This window comes from Anabrus simplex, chromosome 5 (assembly GCF_040414725.1).
Source record: "Anabrus simplex isolate iqAnaSimp1 chromosome 5, ASM4041472v1, whole genome shotgun sequence".
Classification (NCBI taxonomy): domain Eukaryota; kingdom Metazoa; phylum Arthropoda; class Insecta; order Orthoptera; family Tettigoniidae; genus Anabrus; species Anabrus simplex.
Window position 1 is genome coordinate 136,726,267 of NC_090269.1, and position 20,272 is coordinate 136,746,538.

General features: G+C 39.3%; 1 protein-coding gene across 3 annotated transcripts in view; it reads left to right on the plus strand.

The window, feature by feature from the left end:
• Cul1 (cullin 1) overlaps positions 1-20,272 on the plus strand; it is a 294,055-nt gene that overhangs the window by 156,425 nt on the left and 117,358 nt on the right. For all 3 annotated transcript variants that reach the window (XM_067147140.2, XM_067147139.2, XM_067147138.2), the window contains 2 exons: positions 11,045-11,224; positions 19,228-19,377. In XM_067147140.2, the coding sequence (XP_067003241.1) occupies positions 11,045-11,224; positions 19,228-19,377 (330 nt within the window). The remainder of the gene's footprint in view (positions 1-11,044; positions 11,225-19,227; positions 19,378-20,272) is intronic.

Consider the following 20,272-nt stretch of genomic DNA (forward strand, 5'->3'; position numbering starts at 1 on the left):
ACACAACATCCAGTTCCAGTTTACTGTCCCACCACAGCTTACACTAATAAAATAAAATGTTTTACTGTATTCCTTGTTCCGCAGTTTGTGGTATGAAAGCCTTTTGTTTTCACGTACATTTAAATCTTTAATGGTCTTGTTAATTAAGAAATTTCTCATGATATGAAGCGACACTATATTTCCTCCAAAATAATTCCAGCGTCAATGCAGTTTCAATCCAACAAATATGCAGGGCTCAATGGGTTAAGTTAAAACATATTTGTCTAAAAGCTATCTAAGTCTAACATTTTATTGACGAAACTCATGTGGTAAACATCCTTAACGAAGTTTCATCGACAATCATACAAGTCAAGCAACATTGATTCAATACAATTAGCCAGATCTCAAAAGGATTTTAAAATAATTTTAAAGGTGTTCACCAGATGAGTTTCGTCAGTAAAATGTTAGACTTAGATAGCTTTTAGACAAATATGTTTTAACTTAAAGACATAATTTTATTGTTATATGACTTGTAAAATATTATAAGATTTGTCAGTCAGGTTTACAAGCATAAATTAAATCCAATAGAATAGATTCACGATCTTATATATATAACCTTAAGTAAATGATAATTGGCTGATGATGCTCATGAAAAAGGAGCGAAACTTGTAACATATTAACAACTTAATAAGTATGTAAGTTTTTATTACGTTATTATTGTATTGTAGGTGGTATTTAACAAAATTATCAGAATTTGAATCACAAACCTAATAATGCCAAGCCAAACAACAATCGACCACAAGTAGTTTTTAATTCTCTCATCTAATAAAATAAAGCACATTAGATACAAAAGCGCCCAACAAGATAGTGAAATCCCTTCTTTTCTTAATCTTTCATTGTAATTTTGGTCTCCAGTAAACTGTTCATAGTCAGTTTCTGGCAATCTTTTACCACATAAATTAGACCTACACCGACTTTTAAAGGTTATGTTGAACTCAAAAACATGGTTTCAAATGTAAGTATCGATTCTCAAAGGTTCACGAATGCATTATATTCAATTCTGCCCGTCACTAATCCAATCAAATTGGAAAGAGAAAAAAAATATAATCAAAACTTCAGAAATTACGGTTATTCGTGATATTGAGGTCATCTAGAAAGCGCGCTCGCTGCACATGTCGGTATGAGTTGGAAATGATACAAAACGTTTAAATGTAACGTGCGCAAATAAAATGACTGCAGTTTTAGGCATAACACGAAAACGTAAAATTCTCAGTCTTACATTAGGGTCAGAACAGTAGTAAACAATCCCAAGACCTTCCATGGCGTTTTTTAAAAATGTAAGGTGCAGCATCTGTTCTGGTCTCGCTGGCATAATCGTATACGATAATATTAAAATACTAAATTTGTGTTAAGAAGGAGCAGTTTAATTCCTGTCTGAAAGCCCAGTTAGTCTACAGTGCCCTGAGGAAAGTGCCGAACACCTGTTCCGCAGTACGATCGAAAAAAAGTAAAAATATAAACTAACCCTGGACATAATGTGGATGTTTTATAAGTGCAAACATTCGACGAAACTCGTTCAGTCTTCAAGCAGAGCTACAGAGCTTTCATTATATTATCCTTGAGAATCTATGCCTTCAAGCAGAGCTGTCGAAATGCACTCTGTCTCTGTACAATTGTTGTGGCCACTCTCTGCTTTATGATTTCAGAGATTATCTAAACAGTACCACCTGAATGCGATGCTAAGATGGTCCCTTATGCAAGTTCACTGCTGATCGCTTTTCTACTACAGTACTTGCTCTAATTATTGCAATGACGGGGCATTAACGCCAATATCCAAAGGTATGCCATAGCCGTCCTTTTTTGAGATACAGTTCATTAAAAAACGGTTGATCGAGGATTTAGCTTGATGGGACTGAATTCTGGACGGTTGATCCGGGAAATCTTTTCTTCGAGGAACAGATAATGCAGGATTTTTACAACGTGATTTAATTATGACGCTTGCGGATCCACGTAATTTGAACGCATATTCCGGGAAAACGTAGTTTCTGGGAATGGATAATCGAGGTTCCACTGTACATGTGAAACACACAGTCAACAGATTTCCTTGTTTGTGAACAATATCGAAATAGGCCGATATATAAGAGCTGCTAAAAGAAAGCCACAATACAAAAATTTGATTATCATGACATGTATTTTTAGAGATAAAGTAAAATAATTGAACATACATACATATATTTGATAAGAGAAGGGAACAAAAAAAGTCACTTCCGTGCAGGCCATGAAGACCCTTGCAGGAGTGGAAGGTAAAGGCTTCCACCATTGTTAACCTCAGCATGTGATGGGGTAGAGTGGTTAGCTGCATGCCCGGCCGCCTCTGCCCCCGGGAATTAACCTGGTACTAATTTTTGGTGTAGGCTGAGTGAACCTCAGGGCCATATGCACCTCCGGAAGTGGAAATCTCGTTTCTTAAATTTTACGACTTCCTGATGGGGATTTGAACCCACGTCCTTCCGAGTGAACAGAGCACGCCTTTACCGCCTTGGCCAGGCAGCCCCTAAGAGAAGGGAACACATTATATAAAACCGTGCACAAGAGATAAGAAGAAATACTAAGAACATTCAAATGGTAGATGGTAACTGTACATTATGTCAATTCTGTACTGCATTAGACATTAAATACATTTTCAAACACAAAAGTCTAGGCTCCTACTTGGAAAAGAAATTGTCTAGGGTTGACTGTTTTAGGTTTTTACTGCTTTCTTGAAGTACAAACCTTTCCATTTCCCACATTGCCTTTCATGTGTTCTAAGGCACACTGTTTGAACATTCCATAAACTGCCTCAGTTTTTCAAGGCAGATGCTTGCCCCACTGCAAGATGGCCTTAGGGGATGCTCTCCCTCATCTTCTTCTTCTTCTTCCTGAATTTCCCTGCAGATCTGATCTATGTTCTGCTCCTCGTAAGTGATTACCATATCATCAATGGCAGTGAAGTTCTTGAAACTACTGATATGTCCATCTTCTGTATAGTTTTCCAGCACCCAGGCTCTTCATGACCAACTTCCATAACAGTGCTGTTGGTACCACCACCGAAGCCTGCTTTCTTGAAGCAGTTTGTTATTATTACAGGCTCCACTGAATCCCATGATGAGGCAGTGAAATGCATTGTGTCCAAAAGAGATGGTTTGTAGATGGGTTTGCCTGCTTCCATGCATAGCAGTATACGGCGCTCAACTGATTTTCAGTACCTCTGCTTCAATACCTTAATGATTCCTTGGTCCATGGGCTGTAGTACCGATGAAGTATTCGGTGGAAAAAATTCTACCGTGATGTTCCTTAAATGGGGCCATTCCTTGGAATGAGCAGGGCAGTGGTTCATAAACACCACAATCTTCTTGTTCTGGCTCCCCATTTTCACATCTAATGCCTGCATGTACTCTTCAGACAGGGAACTTGTCATCCAAGCTGACTTGTTGCTGGTTTACTTGTACGGTAAAATCCTGATATTTTTGAAACAAAGTGGCTTCCTAGGCTTCCCTATCATCATTAGAGGTAGTATTTCAGATCCTTCCATATTAGCACCAACCTATACCGTAACGTGCACTTAATTTTACCCCGTGGCAAGATTCTCCCGTCAAAACTAGAGACTTATCCGGGATAAGCTGGTAAAAAAGTGCAAATTCATCAAGATTAAAACCGTTGCAAGGTTTGCTTATTTTAGCAGGCAGAACCATTTCCTTCCATGCTTTCCTTTCCTCTGCACTTACACTTTCTGCTTCGCCATAAATTGTTTTGTAAACGATGCCGGCTCGATTTTTAAAGCAGTCCAGCCACCTGTTCGACACGGTAAAAGGTACCTTCAAGTTGCACGCAATTTCTTCGGCTTTCTTCACAATAGTCCCGTTGAAAGGTATGTTTAAACTTTGCTGCTGTTTATACCCTATTAGCAGAGCTTGTTCTACTTCATCTTACTTTCCAGATTTAACTGTCTTGCCATTTGCTGAAGTATTCCCTGCAGAAGCAAAGATCTCTTCTTTCTTCGCTATGATGGCGTTCAAAGTAGACAGCGGCACCGCCGTCTCCTTTGCCAAAGCACCACGGGAAATTATAGATGACTCCACTTTCCTTATAATCTCCACTTTGTCTTTTATTGTTAGTGCCTTTCCTTGATCTCTTTCGTCTGAGTTCCGCTCATTTTCACTTAAAACGTTCGTACGTTGATATTACAAGTACAACTAACTTCCCTGACTCCTACTCACACTAAGTACGACAGTACACTATGCTTGGCAATCCGCAGTTTAGGCTTAAAAGACGCAAAGACAAGATGTGTACTACAGTTCGTTAACATGCGCTTTCTATCTTCCTCACACCCCTCGACACCTGCTTCAAGGTTAACGGCAGCAAATGGGAAATCTGGCAACTTGTACTTAGAGATTCTTAGAACCTAGGCCTGAATGGTCCCTGCATTCTTACTGGTTGTCACAGCAACGGGGATAGTTTTTGGCTGTTTCGCAAGTACCGCATGGCCAAGCCAGTATCGAGTTTATTTTCCCGCTTCAATCCTCTTCATGCTATAGCTAATGAAGAAAAGAAACACAGGTTCGAAGTTGCAGAAATGAGTGCATGGAAAAGTATCTGGGGTATTACGTGGGAGTGATAAAGGCGCAGTAGCAACACTAGCACATCTGAACGTAAACAGTTTCTTTCCCTGCGAGAATTTTATTTCATGTCTCCTCATCCTTGTGCAGCGTTCTAATAATGTGTTGTAATAATTACGAGTGACACGATAACACAATGTTTAGCTTGTATAAAGGTAAAAATAAAAATAACTTTTAATTTTATGCCAACATGTGGTATTGCAACGCCTCTGTGTGTTTCCCACCAACACCCAGTTGGTTATCAACTTCGTTGACGATCGAGATCTTCTGGCCGGCTGTTTGGCGGCATGTGTATCAGCTGGCAAGTTGTCTGTTTCTGGCATAGAGTCTGAAAGTTGTTTTTGTTCACCTTGCTAATGATGGACACAGAAAATCTTATCAGTTTAGTTCAAAAACGCAATTTCCTCTACGACAAGACTCATAAGTATTATTGCAACAACAACAACGTAAGAGAGAATGCCTGGAAGGAAATAAGCAAGGAAATGAAAAATCAAACAGGTTAGAATATTCAATTTCATGGTAGATTAGGCCTATACTGTATTTAGTTTATTTTGCAATTATTGTTGATTTATTTCAGAATTATATTATCATGTTGGAGTCCATATACAGTACGATATGTCAGCACGATAATTGGCATTGTTTGGAATGTATGACCTTTAAGTGTTTATTATAATTTTATAAGTGGCATCCCATAGGTTTGTTGTACATATATTCGTAACAAACAGTAATGTTGTGGACAAATACATTTTACGGTTTTTAATCAATGTTTAGGCCACCTCGATTAATGACTTCACCCTGTTGCGGCAACTTACTGCATTAAAGTTTTATCAAGCCATCCATTGCGTGCTTTATGTTTCCTGCATAGAATCCCGTTCGATTCTATTCCGCTAGATGGAACGATGGAGTGGAAATTTCGACTGATGGGTTCGATACTGTAGGATGCTAATTTGTTCGATTCAATTCCACAAAGTGAGAGTGAGCATCTGGTGTCTGTGTTTTCATAGCGTGACGTCGTATGGCCTTGGCAAGCCCGGACAGGTTCTGTGACATCAGAGACACACCGCAAGTGCGCGAACAGCCTAACACGGTGCAACTTGAGTGGAGACTGAAGGGTTCTAACCATGGTCTGCTTTGAGCGGACGTTTTCTATCTCAAGGGGCTCTAAAATCTGAACTATTTAACTGGGAAATATATTTACAACAGAACACTTTAAACGATAAAAATATATATATATCTTAATGCAACTGATCAAGGGACCAAGAATGTCACACTTCTTAAGCAGGAAAACTTCTTATGCGGGAACTTCTTAACAGAGTTTCACTACTTTAAAAATAAAGTCCCATCTTTTGTTCAGTAAGTGTTGCCTGAGTTTGAACCACAGTACTATCTACTGGCATGTTTGAAGCATACAGCTTCTTCTTAGTCTGGAAACTGACTCTGGTGATGACCTTTCTTTTAGCACTTTTCTTGTCTTCAAAGACAGTTTCAATCCATTCAAGTTTGCTAACAATTGTATTTAAAGTTGATGGAGGAATGTTTAACTTCCGCGCTACATCCACATGCTTCATATTTGGATTGCAATCCACTTCTTGAAGGATTTGTAGTTTTTCACTGTTTATTTGCCTCACTTTCTTCCTCTCCATTGCAAACACGTAAATAATACCCAGATCAAAATAGTCAAGGACACTATCACTATAGGGCAAGCTTTCATCACTAAATGAATAGATGACATTGCAGGGAGCACACTCACTGCTAAACTGAGTTGGCCGTGCGCGTAGAGACGCGCGGCTGTGAGCTTGCATCCGGGAGATAGTGGGTTCGAATCCCACTATCGGCAGCCCTGAAGATGGTTTTCCGTGGTTTCCCATTTTCACACCAGGCAAATGCTGGGGCTGTACCTTAATTAAGGCCACGGCCGCTTCCTTCCAACTCCTATGCCGTTCCTATCCCATCGTCGCCATAAGACCTATCTGTGTCGGTGCGACGTAAAGCCCCTAGAAAAAAGAAAAAACTGAGCTGAGCTCTCGACTACTGCCGCACCATGCATAGGCAGTCACTTAACCTTGACCGAAGTGACATGATCTGAGCCTACGTTGCTCGAACAGAGGTGCCAACTACTATGGATTTGTTACGAATTTCACCTCACATTTGCGGAATTACGGTCAAAGGGGAAATTGTTACGGAAAAGCTGACATTATCATGAAAAAATAATTTTCCACGGAAAAAAGGAAAAAAACGAAAAATGTTCAATCCTTTTGAGCCTTTCTCCTATACCGTCCTTGTTTCAATGCTTGTGAGTTGGCATTGGTACTTATTTGATCGTGACTTCCTTTTGCTACCCAGAAGCGTTGTGAAATTCATTGTGAATGAAGGAGCTCAGGTGCTGCTCATCTCCACTACATCCTTCAGTAATGTTTTATTTGCTATGTTAAGTGTACCAGACAGTTGACAGAAAACTGGAGTCTACATTTTAAGCACATCTGCACTGGAATCGTGTATGGTTCAGAAGACGAAAATGTCATTACAGTGGGAAGGATGCTTCAAGGAAAATTACACCGGAAAGCAGCTGTTGTGTGAGAAACAAGCTACAAGAAAGACAATCAACAGCAACAATAAATACAACCACTCAGGGGTATACAGTATTAAATGCAATAACTGTGAGACAAGGTACGTCGGTCATCGCCCTCTACTATGACTGCGCTAATACGCCTTCTCATTCGCCCAGTCACACATGTAAATGAGCGAACACGGCGCAGTTACCAGTAGAGGCGCTTGGAGCGCGAAAAGCTGGCATTAGTATGCTTGACGAGACACGCTCAGTGATCATTGCTAAGAGTGCTGGTGTAATTTGAGCCTGTATTTACCTTAGTTGGCTTATTTCGATGGTCCTGAACCATTTTAATGTTTATGTACATAATAATGTTTACTACTGTGTGCCTTAATGTAAGATGAAAAGCAGATCGGCAAGTGGGATTTCGTTTTATGAAATTACTTTGAGTGAGTAACAACGTCATAAATGGTTAAATGTTACTTCAAAACAGAATTTCTCACCGATTTTCAATTCAAGTTCATCGAAACGATATGTTTGCCACACCAAATAAATCCACACTGTCAGGCTACGTAGGAGATATAAACTGCGAGACTGGAATAACACTCTTAGTAAAAGAGCGCCTCTTAGCAGAAAGTCATTGCCTAAATGAAGAGAGATTGTGATTGTTGATAGTCCATCGAACAGCAGGTGTTATGTGACAAGAAACTCGACACCTTCTTTCAGCAGAAGACACTTCATTCCATGTTGAGTGAATAAAAATTACTTAAGATGACTGTTATGCAAGCGAAAGTAGAAATCGAATTACCCTAGTCAATAACCTTTTCTGTTTTATAATTTCTGCTATGACTTCAAAAATAAAGGTTACAGCAGTATTTTTCTTCTTTAAGAGGCTTTTAGGTTCATAGCTACATACTTTAACACTCAAAAGAATAAAGGAAGTCGAAGCTTGTGGTTTTTTCGTGTTGCGCATTGTGACTGACAATCATAAGACTAATATTAGCAGGATAAGAAGAATGTCTTCTTCAAAACACATTAAACCAAAAAACTGTCATCCAGTTGATAGCGAAATGCCTCTTCTTGCTTTCAACAAACGGCACTTTCTGAAAAGTAAGAAATTCTTTACAAAAAATATCTATGTCTGATGGTTCCCAGGATATAAATGGTGATTTTATTAACTGTAACAGATGCAATCAAATGAAACTGCGAAACAGGTTCATTTTCCTTACATGCGAAAACATCGAGCCGCCTAAGTTTAAGAAAATGAATGTGTTGCGCACAAAAGATATTTTCGCGACTGAATTGAAAAGACCATTTTTATACAGATATGCACAATTTTTTAATGCAAGTACCACTGTCAAATACAAGTTATCGATACAAAACTGATTCGACATACGTGTCAGTAGCACAAATGTAGCAACATTGCAGCTGGACAAGATGCTTGATTCTTTTGACAAGACCAAGGGGTTCAACAGTGCTAATGGGCCGCAGTACCCATCTTGATTTGCCACTGTGGATTTTGAAAGTTAATCTTGATTTTGTATTGAAAGCACAACCATTTGTGCATAAAAATCCTGTTGCATCTATGAGCGACTATTTAGTGCCTGTGTTGCGTGATTTTCCTCACTTCAGTTGTACTGAAATCGGACATTCATAGTTACTGAGTGAAGTTATTTGCGAGTGTGGTACTCCTGTATCTTTAAACAACATAGCCACATAAATAAGAGAAATTTTTGAAAGATTTGAATGCAGGAATGCGAAATACTTAAACAGTAAAGTGTGTGAATATATTTATCTTCTACAGTATTTACTACCTACCTACCGTTAATATTATTTTGTACAGTTTGTCCGCTGTGCAGGGGTATTGTTCAGCTTAAGATGACCCTATGTAGGGCGTCGAAACCGGTACTGTAGCATAATAAGTGCAATAAATAAGTATTGATAAGGTGGAAGTCCTTTCCTCTTTCTAATTGTCTCAATCACAAAGCGATGAAAATCAATTGGTGATGCTTCCGTAAGCGGGCTGGCATTGGTAATAATTAGTGAAGATTGAAAAGTAATGTTTTACAATACCTGAAGCACCAGAGGAGAGATCCTTCCTCTACGCTTGCTATAATCCCACCATCCCACCCCAAAAAGTATTCTTTCTCATATAGGAAAATTGAAAGGAAGACAGCATGAAAGAAGAAATTGCCACCATTTACTTTACTCCTTTTGGCGAGCTCCGATCAGCTGTGATCAGCCTGTGAAGAAGTCTATGAAACTTTTTTCCCCAATAGAGGTTGCATGATCAGTGGCCACAGGGTTATCACATTTGGGGAAAATAAGAAAGAAATGTGCGCATTTTCAATGTGGTAATGGCTTGTGGTTGATGTAATTTGAGTAATCATAAAAACAGTCTTTTGAGTGTTGACGAAGCTAAACTGAACGACTTTCTAATAAGCCATGGGCTAATAAAAGATTCTGTTCCTTGTGGCGTATGCGCAAAAACATTCACCGTAGAAGTTTATCAAACAAAGTTGTTGTTCGGGTACAGGAAAAGAACGTGCTCGTATATCAAATCCATACCAATGGTTTTGTCACTAACCTAACCAAGGCAGACCAATGATTTTGTCACTAGCCGGACCTAACCAATCCAGACCATTCATGGTGACACGCGAGTTACTGGAAGCCTAAGGCCGCTTCGTGCTCTAATGTGGGGGCTTACGCTCCCAGACTCCCTTTGCTTCCAGCCAGGCCAATGGTCTTGTCACTAACCCAACCTAACCTTTCCAGACCAATGGTCTTTAAATTTGCCTGTCGTTAAAAGATATTTGTAGGTTGGCAGCCTTCTGCAGCTGATTAAGACTTTATCCAACCTGTTCTATGTTGTCCGTGTAACTTCGGTTACATCGTCTGAGGCGCGCCACGCCCGGCCCGCTTACGGAAGGTTTACCAATCAGTTACTTTTTGGTTGAAATAATTCGGCATTTTGTAGCATGATGATGTTCTTCGTCGAAGAGAAAGTCCATTTCTCCTCATTAAGCCTTGGCTAACCTTCAAATCCGAGACCCTGATTCCATGTGCAGCAGCGATTTCTCGTCCTATAAAATACAGCATTTTGTGAGAAACGGCATATCCAAAGTTGCATAACGAAATATATTTAAGCAGATCCTTACCTACTTTCAGAAACTTGCCGCTTTTTGGTTCGCGAAATGCTTTGCGAGATTTGTTGGTCGCTTGAAGTGCACTTCTATGTTTTCTATTCTACACTTCTCTTTGATTCATCTGATGCCCTCCCTGTTACTTACATGCACACACGCTGTGATAGGAACATCTTATTGGAGCTTAATGTTTACGTCAGCTCCCGCTGTGCCAGCATGTAGTCAGCCATCTGGTGACGAATAAGTGTACCACTACAGTGACCAACGGTAAAGCATTCTTAAATTTAAACCCTCATATTATAGAAGTCTTCCTCGTGAACAGCCTAGATTTTCTTCTGAAGACGTGGAGCAAAGTTCTCTGCGAAACGTAAAGGATTTCACTTGGATGGGGTATTGAGAAATCTAAGAGTAGATGGAGTGTGTTACCAAGGCCAATGCACAGGTGGTGCAAAAGCATGGGTTTTATCATTAATTGAACTGCTGCTCTTTCTGTTTTATCAATTGAAAGATATTGTGTGGTTAATTTTTTTCAGATTTTTTTCTTTTTCTTGTAATTTTTGCCCTGGTAATAGTTGAGAATTAAAGGGGGATGTTATAGCAGAGTATATATGGTACTTACAGAATTGAACGTTATTTAAGTATTCCGTAAAATTTGTAGAGTTGATTGTTTTATTCTATTCATTGACTTCAAGATTATACAAAACAATTCTCTTTTACAGATGGTGGTCTTCAAGTATATTGAAGACAAAGATGTATTTCAGAAGTTCTACAGCAAAATGCTGGCCAAACGGCTTGTACAGCACATGTCTGCCAGTGATGATGCAGAAGCTTCTATGATCTCTAAACTAAAGCAAGCTTGTGGTTTTGAATACACGTCAAAGCTTCAGCGAATGTTCCAGGTGTGTTATAATTCTGTAAATATTGTGTACTGCATGTTAATGAGCATGTGTATGTTCAAGGCTTGGTATTAACCTTCTTTAAATTTTCTGGTGTGCAAAACATAATTTTGCTATTAGGTAATTGATGATCCACATTTTACATGGTAACTTCCTATTAACTTGTAGAATACCAGGGAGCGCAAATGCGTTTCTCAGCAAGCTAGAAAAAATTGCAAGAAATGCAATAGTGCTTTTTAAGCAAGCCGTTTTGTATATGCTTGTAGTTCTCATGTTTCTGACAGCCAAACAAATCAGATGATCTAGAATCCACATAGCCTGTAGTTTTTAAATTTACCACAACTGTTACGCTAATCGCTTTATTTACGGAGTTCATCATCATTGGTGCGACAGCCCTTTGTGGGCCTTGGCCTTCTGAAGAAGTTTTCCCCATTCTTTCCTGTTAAGTGTAGAGCTCCTCAAATTCTTGATTCCAGTTATCTTTACATCCTCTCTCACCCCTTCTTCCCACCTTAACTTTGGTCTGCCAACTTTCCTGATTCCTTCTGGCACTGCATTAAATATCTTCTTTATCATTCTGTCATTAGCACGCAGCACATGTCCTGCCCACTCCAACCGTCTGATCTTTATACAATTAACAATGTTTGGTTTGTTACCTAAATTATACAATTCATGATTAATTCTTCTTTTCCAGACACCATTTTCTTTCACTGGCCCAAAAATTTGCCTCAAAATAATCCTTTCAAATATACCGAGCTGTCTTTCATCAGATTTTGAGTGTGTCCAGGTCTCAGCCCCATATATTAATACAGGCTTTATTAAAACTTTATACATCAGGACTTTAGTTTTTCTGAACAGCAGCTTAGACTTAAGATGTTTTCTGAGGCCATAATATCACTTGTTGGCAGACAGTATACGTTTTTGCATTTCAGAACTAACATTGTTCTTGGAATTATATTTTGATCCAAGGTAGGTAAAGCTACGCACAATATCAAACTTATACGAGCCAATTTCTATTAATGTAGACCCACTAGGGTAGTCTTTCTTGGTTACGGGCATGTACTTAGTTTCCCCTTCATTAATCTGTAAATTCATCTTTCCCTGCTGCTTTTTCGAGGCTTGTGAAAGCTTCTTTCAATGCTCCTGGTGTTCTGCATATGCCAAAATTTGAAGATTTATATAAGATGGTTCCCCTTTTGTTGATACTTGCATCTCTAACAACTGTCTCCAAAGCTATATTGAATATAAGGCATGATAATGAATCTCCTTGCCTAACTCCGTTCTTGGTCGTTGCAGGACTAGATAATATATTCTGGATCTTAATTTGATTCCGAGTATTTTCCATGGTAGCTTTGACAAGGGCGATCAATTTCTTAGGGATCTCAAACTCTTGCTACATAGAGATTACTCCTGTCAATGCTGCCGTAGGCTGATCTGAAGTCAATGGAGAGATGGTGTGTATCAGTTCAAAATTCTTTACATTTTTCAAGTATCTGGCGATTTGTGAAAATCCGCATGGATAGTCACCAAGGGCATTTTCCACGTAAGGCACCAATCTGCTAAAGAGAATTTTGGAAAATATTTTATAAGCAATGGATAATAAGTGTATACCTCTATAGTTAGAACACATCATATCACCTTTCTTATGTATCGGGCAGATGATACCTACGTTTCATTCATCAGGAATTGTTTCAGCTACCCATATCTTGGCCACTAGTTTGTGAAAGTGTTTAACAAATTATTTTCCAGCATTTTTCACAAGCTCTGATTGTATTAAATCCATTTCCAGGGCTTTGTTCTTCTTCAACTTCCTCAGTAGTAGGTATCGGTACTTCTATGTCTGATTTTCTTGTATTTACAGGAGGTAAGGTTACTTGGTTATCACCTGGACTTTCATTCAACAGTTCATCAAAATATTGGGCCTATCTTTCTAGTATTGCTTCCTCGCTGCCCAATATTATACCATCTTTATCTCTACACAGACTTGTTCTAGGCTGGGAAATCCTTACGATTTTTATGTAACTTCTGATAGAAAGCTCTCACATCATTCATCCCTTTCAACCGTTCCATTTCTTCTTATTCTTTCCTCTCTCTTTTTCTTCTTGTGCAATCTCTTTTCTTCTCTTCTGGAAGTTCTATACTCTTCCACTGCTTTTCGGGTGTGGTTCCTCTGTTGCATTCTCTTGTATGCTTCATTTTTTAAGGTTGTTGCTTGTGCACACTCTTCATCAAACCAATTGTTGTACCAGACTTTCTCTTCACTTCCTAAAACTTCATTTGCAGTTTTTAATAGTGCATCTTATTCTTCCAGATTTCATCAATACTCTATTAGGCAAATCGGTCAGGGCCTCATTAAGCAAGCTAGCATATCTGAGAGCAGTTTCGGGCTCCTTCAGCCGAGCACTGTTGAACTTTCTTGCATTGGATCCATGTACCTTTCTTGCATTAGATATTTGATAGTTGCTACCACAAGGTAGTGGTCAGAGTCAATATTGGGCCCCCTATTAACTTCTAACATCCATCAACCCACAAACACGAACCATTTGTTTGTTAATTGATTTTTCAATTATATGTAAGTCCGTAAGGTCTCGAAAAAAATTGTACGGCTGCCCCCCTGTGACCGAACGGCTGCATTACGAATTCCCTTTCTTGCAAGTTGGCATCTCTGCATGACCCCACCACCGAACCCGGTTTATGCATACAGCTTCATCCATCGAGTACATTCCTAACTTAGCCTTTATTTCCTCATTCCGAGTTCACTCCTGCCACTGTTCCCACCTGTTTGTGCCAGCAATCACTCTTGCTACTTTCATGTCTTACTTCTAGCTTATGAATATGATATCCTGAGTCCACCCAGCTCTCACTCCCATAAAGCATAGTTGGTCTGAAAACAGACCAATGTAAAGATAGTTTAGTCTGGGAGCTGAGTTCCTTCTTACAGAATACTGTTGATTGCAACTGCGAGCTCACTGCATTAGCTTTACTGCCCCTTGAATCAATCTCACTTACTATACTACCATCCTGGAAGAACAGACATCCTAAATACTTGAAATCATCTACCTGTTCCAGCTCTGTGTTCCCAATCTGACATTCAGTTCTCTTGGATTTCTTACCTAGTGACATCAATTTAGTCTTAGAAAGGCTAATTTTCATACCACACTCATTGCACCTATTTTCAAGTTCCAAGACATTAAACTGCAGGCTTTTGGCACAATCTGCCATTAAGACCAGGTCGTCAGCATAGGTCAGACTGCTTACTATATTTTCACCTAACTGAATTCCTCCCTGCATGCGATGCTAAGATTGTCCCTTATGCCGACCCTACCAGGAATCAAACTCGGGACCCCTGTGGCCAAAGACCACCACGCTAACCAAATAGCCAAGGAGCCGGACAATACATATAGAAATTTCATGTAATACATATGGATTACATGAAATGACCATATTTTCAGATCAACAACTCAAGCAGTTCCTAAGTACCAAGTATGGACCCATGCTGAAACACCCATACTAATATGTCGTGTAGACTCCACAGGTAGCAATGCAAGCACTGACTCTGGCATGCAGTCGATCATACAAGCGGTGAATAGTGTCTTGATATACGTTATTCCACATCTGCTCGACCTATTGGCTCAACTCCATAAGAGTGGTGGGTGGGCGAGTCGCAGAAGTCACTTGTCATCCCATCATATCCCACACACGCTCAATTGTAAATAAGCATAGTGATTGTGCTGGCCAGGGAAGATGCTGAACATCTTGCAGTGCATGTTGAGTTTCACAGGCAGTGTGTGGGTAAGCATTGTACTGTTGGAACAGCACATCACCTTCCTGTTGCAAGAACGGCAGAAGAGTGGGTTGAACAACATTCTGCACTGCAAGAAATCAGCTTAATTTCAAATTCAATTACTATAGAGCAAATTGAGAAGAGGAGAAGATTCTAAACAACAAATACACAAAACTATCACTTAAATTTACTGTTATTGATTCATTGGAACATTCTGATGTACTAAGAACTGGTCAGTGTTCCCTCTACAAACACCAGAGATGAACGAGAATTGTAGCTTTTTGCACCATAGACCAAAAGACCTGGTGCGAGACCAGTGTGCCTGTCCTGTCACAAGAAAGGCCACAATTTGACACTCAGACTCGCTGTACGAAGCAAGAGTGCATCTCTTTGGCATGGTGTCTGCTTGCTCTACATGTTTGCACCACACTGAGCCTGCTGGAGATCGAAATTCAAATCGTTATCAATACACGGACTATCTCCCAAAAGTCATCGGATCAAAGTAATCATTCTTTTAGGTGTTCTTATTTTTATTTTTCAGCAGTATAATTACCAATACAATACAGTCCTGTGTACCTTATGTATATACCAGTATACAACTAGGGGCCATGTTTTTTGACAACAGTGATAAGTGCAAAATTTTTCATGTCCTCCTTGCCAATGTATGACATTCTAGGAAATTAATGTACTGTATTTTAGCAAAATGAAGTCTTGAAATATGATTTATTGTATTAATTACATGAATATCCATGAAATACAGCTTGTCTGTTATGAAAAATTTGAAATACGAGGATCACAAACGTATATGTGTCGTGTGGAAGTTCTGCAGGCATAGTGTGTATGCAGAACAACAAATTGCTCTGTGATAGCTGGTAGTAGCGCAGTGAGGGCTGTGAATTCAGTCAGTTGGTGAGTGTCGTGTGAGATGGACGTAACCCGTGTTTAGCAGCGTGCTTACATCAAAATAGCCGTTCTCCAAGGGAGAAATTTGATGGAATGTCACAGTGAATTAGTGGAATTTCTTGGGAATAATGCCCTACCATACCGTACAGTAGCACGGTGGGTAGGAAAGTTTCAGCAAGGACGTGTGTCAACCATTGATGAGCAACGTTCGGGAGGTTTTGGGATTGCCTATCGCTGTTTTGGTCCTAATATAAGACTGGGAAAATCATGTTTTTGTGTTAAAATGTTATCAAAACCGCAGTTGTTTTATTTGCGCACATTACATTTAAAAACTTTGTATCATTTTGTTGCGCTTGTACCGACTTCTACAGCGAGCACACTTTCCAGCAGCACACTTTCCAGCCGAGCTCAAGGTCACGAATAACCATAATTTCAGAATTGTTAATTATTTTTTTCTCTTTCCAATTTGATTGTGATCAGTGAAGGGCAGATTTGAATTGAATGCATTCAAGAACTTGAGATTCGATACTTACATTCAAAACTGTATTCTCGAGTTCAACGTAACCTTTAATAGTCAATGTAGGGAGATTCAATCAATCACTGCTGATCTGCATTAAGGGCAGTCGCCTGGGTGGCAGATTCCCTATCTGTTGTTTTCCTAGCCATTTCTTAATTTATGCGGTACAAGATTTCCATAAACTATGAACAGTATACCGATGACCAAATTACTATGAAAGATTAAGAAAAGGGAATTTCGCCATCATGTTGGGCACTTTTGTATCTAATGTGCATTATGTTATTAGCTTAGAGAATTAGGAACTACTTGTGGTCGATTGTTGTTTAGCTTGGTGTTGCAGGTATTAGATTTTTCGAAGAGTTTGGCTGATCAAAGTTGCTGAACTGAAAGAAGTTTTCAGAGGAAACTGACGAAGTTTCCCTGGTAAAACTGAATGTAAAGTCTCAAGATTTTTAAGTCGCACACCAGTAATTAATGTTTGAAGCTGGCCCCATAGTCTAACTTGCCTGCCTCTAACCCGGAGGGCCCGAGTTCGATTCCCGGCCAGGTCAAGCATTTTTACCTCGATATGAGGGTTGGTTTCAGATTCACTCATTCTGTGATTACCTTTAGTTGAGGAGCTATTTAATGGTGCGATGGCAATCTCGGTCTAGAGAGCCAGGATTAACTGCTGAGAGGATTCGTCACACTGACCATGTGTCACCTCGTAATCTGCAGGCCTTTGGACCAAGCAGCAGTTGCTAGGTAGGCAGAAGGCCCATTGGGGATGTAGTCTGGTTTGGTTTAGGGGTGTTTGTAAAATTGTAAGTATACATATTTCTTTTTTGTGATGTTTAGCCAAATTGTTGATGGTTCATTCGTTCCCGGATTTTCAGTTTTCCCGTGTTGTACTGTTTTTTTTTTTTTTTTTTTTTTCTTGTCCATCCAAAAACTGAGAATCCAGGATCCACTGTACATTATTATGGCAGGCCAAGAAACTTTTATTGGTTGCTGCACTACACTAAAGTGACATAGATACACGACTAGTTTTCAACATAGTCACCAAATCTCTGTAAACAACAGTCTAAGCATTCTACCAATCATTCAATTCCTTAACGATAGAAATCCGCTTCTTTGTCACGGAGCCATTCGAGAACTGCTGTGTGAATTTCCTCGTTGTTGGAAAATATCTTTTCCTCCAGATTTTCTTTCACCTTGCTAAAAAGATGGAAATCGCATGGTGCAAGATCTGGATTGTATGGCGGTTGCTTCCATACCTCCCATCGAAAACGATGAAACTCGTGTTTTGCACGCCGTGTGGGGTGTTGCGTTGTCGTGCAGGAAAACAATGTATTTGCTTAATTTTGTTCTTTATAGCGTTGCGCGGTGTTATCAGTACTACACCTTAAGAATCGACATTAATGGTTGTGCCCTTTGCCATAAATGCTGTGTACACAACTCCTTCACAGTCTACGTAAATGGTGGCCATAACCTTCCCTGCCGATTTCACAACTTTGTATTTCTTCCTCCCAGGCGAGGAAGTGCGTGTACATTCCATAGGCGCTCTCTTTGTTTGAGGTGTGAAATGGTGCACTCATGTCTCTGCTTGTAATGAGCCCAAATTGTCACACTGGGGTGAAAACCAAGAATGAGTTAGCTGGAAAATTTATAAGTTCCAGTAACGGACCATTTATACATGAATTATTTACTCATTCAGGACAAATATTTCAAGTTCGTTGTGGAATCGGTATCTATATCAGATAAGCATCCAGTATGTTTACATCTATGGCTTGGGTCGGCACTGAAACATGCCAGCTTCCTGCCACATAGGATATAAATGCAAAAGCTGTCATTATCAGATAGAATAGAATTGCTTTCCGTTTACTGTACTATACTGGGTTCCTATATAGTATACGTGAAACTACAAAATAAACACATATCATTAAAATTATAAACAGGTGATTTTTTGTTTTCTGTTTTACTCAATCTGCTTTACTTCTCACTGACACAGCTAGATTTTATGGCGACGATGGGATAGGAAAGGGCTAGGAGTGGGAAGGAAGCAGCCATGCCCTTAATTAAAGTATAGCCCCAGCATTTATCTTGTGTGAAAATTGGAAACCACGGAAAACCATCTTCAAGGCTGCCGACAGTGGGGTTCGAACCCACTATCTCCCAAATGCAAGGTCACAGCTATGCGACCCTAACCGTACGGACAACTTACTCGGTGATAATTATTTTTAAAGTTCCTTGTATTTTAATTTGCTTACACTGTCCATGATTTTTATTTCTTTTGTTAATATTGATGCTTTCCCGGCCCATACTTACAGACATAAGGGCTTTTGGGCTTATGCCGTGTCAAGGAAGCAGGGTGAAACACTTTACGTTTCACAGAGAACTTTGCTCCACGTCTTCAGAAGAAAATCTCGACTGTTCATGAGGGAGACTTCTACAATAATGAGGGTTTGATTTTAAGAATGCTTTACCATTGGAGTTGTAGTGGTACGCTCGTTCATCACCAGGTGGCTCGCTGTATACTGGCACAGTACTCCAAGCGGGAGTGGACAATAACATTAAGCCACCTAGTGACGAATAAGCATACCACTACAACTCCAACAGTAAAGCATTCTTAAATTCAAATCATCATTATTGTAGAAGTCTCCCTCGTGAATAGTCGAGATTTTCTTCTGAAGACGCGGAGCGAAGTTCTCTGCAAAACGTAGTTTCACCATGTTTTCTTTCATTTCTTTTGTTTGTCCTCTTGTAATTTGTTTATACTTTTAATATGTCATATTTTAATTATTTTTTTCATTTTATTTTCAGGACATTGGTGTTTCGAAAGATTTGAATGAAGCATTTAGGAGACACTTGGTAAATTCCAATGAACCATTAGACATAGATTTTAGCATCCAGGTGTTATCATCTGGGTCTTGGCCATTCCAACAGTCATTTACTTTTTCTCTTCCTACAGAGGTAAGGTATATTTTCACTCATTTTCCTTTACTGAATATGTACCTATAATACTGATTCATTGAGAGCCACGCTTCCACTGTTTTCTATAACCAACTTTAATAATTAAAATCATCACATTAGAATTTCAATTAAGGCAAAATTATTTTTGTCTATTTTGCTTGAGCTTCTCATGATGTGTAGCTGAACATAAAAACCAAGGCAATTTCTACACATGAATTTGTAACACTCCTTCCCGTCATTTGTAGTGAATTGATCCTTAGAATGATATAAATCTGAAACATGCCTCAGGTGGGTTTTTCCTGTACCATTAGTATTTTTATGGGTTGATTGAAACTTACAATGGTAGTTCTTAAATTTTTCCTTATCGTAAAGAAGCTTTATTTAATGTTGCCATTGATGCTTTCACGGCCCGTACTTATAGATATCACACTGTATAGGCTTTTGGGCTATACAGCTTTATTTAATTTGCAAATAGCCTTTACTGTCTGCTTCCATCAAGCAGAGGCTGCCAAAGACAAAGCGTAATCAACAGAGTAAAGAGAAATAATCAAAAGAATACTTACACTATGTAAACTAACGTTTGAATTAGATTTCCTTGAAAAATACATCAAGCATGATGTTTCAGATGTTTCCAAGCTTTTTTGTTAATTTTTCTTCCTATGACATTTGCTGTTCTGTATACACAGTATGTGGCAAAACAAAAACAGTGCTGTATTTACATACAAGCTTTGTACATCAAACAGTATTGAATGTCTCCAGAGACCTGTCGCTGCAACAATAGTGGATGCAGCAACCAACTGGGGCCACACTGTGAGGGTGGTCACTTGCCCTTCTGTGACACCACTGTCGATATGGATTAATTTACCCAGGAACAAAATTTCCGTACCCTTCCTAC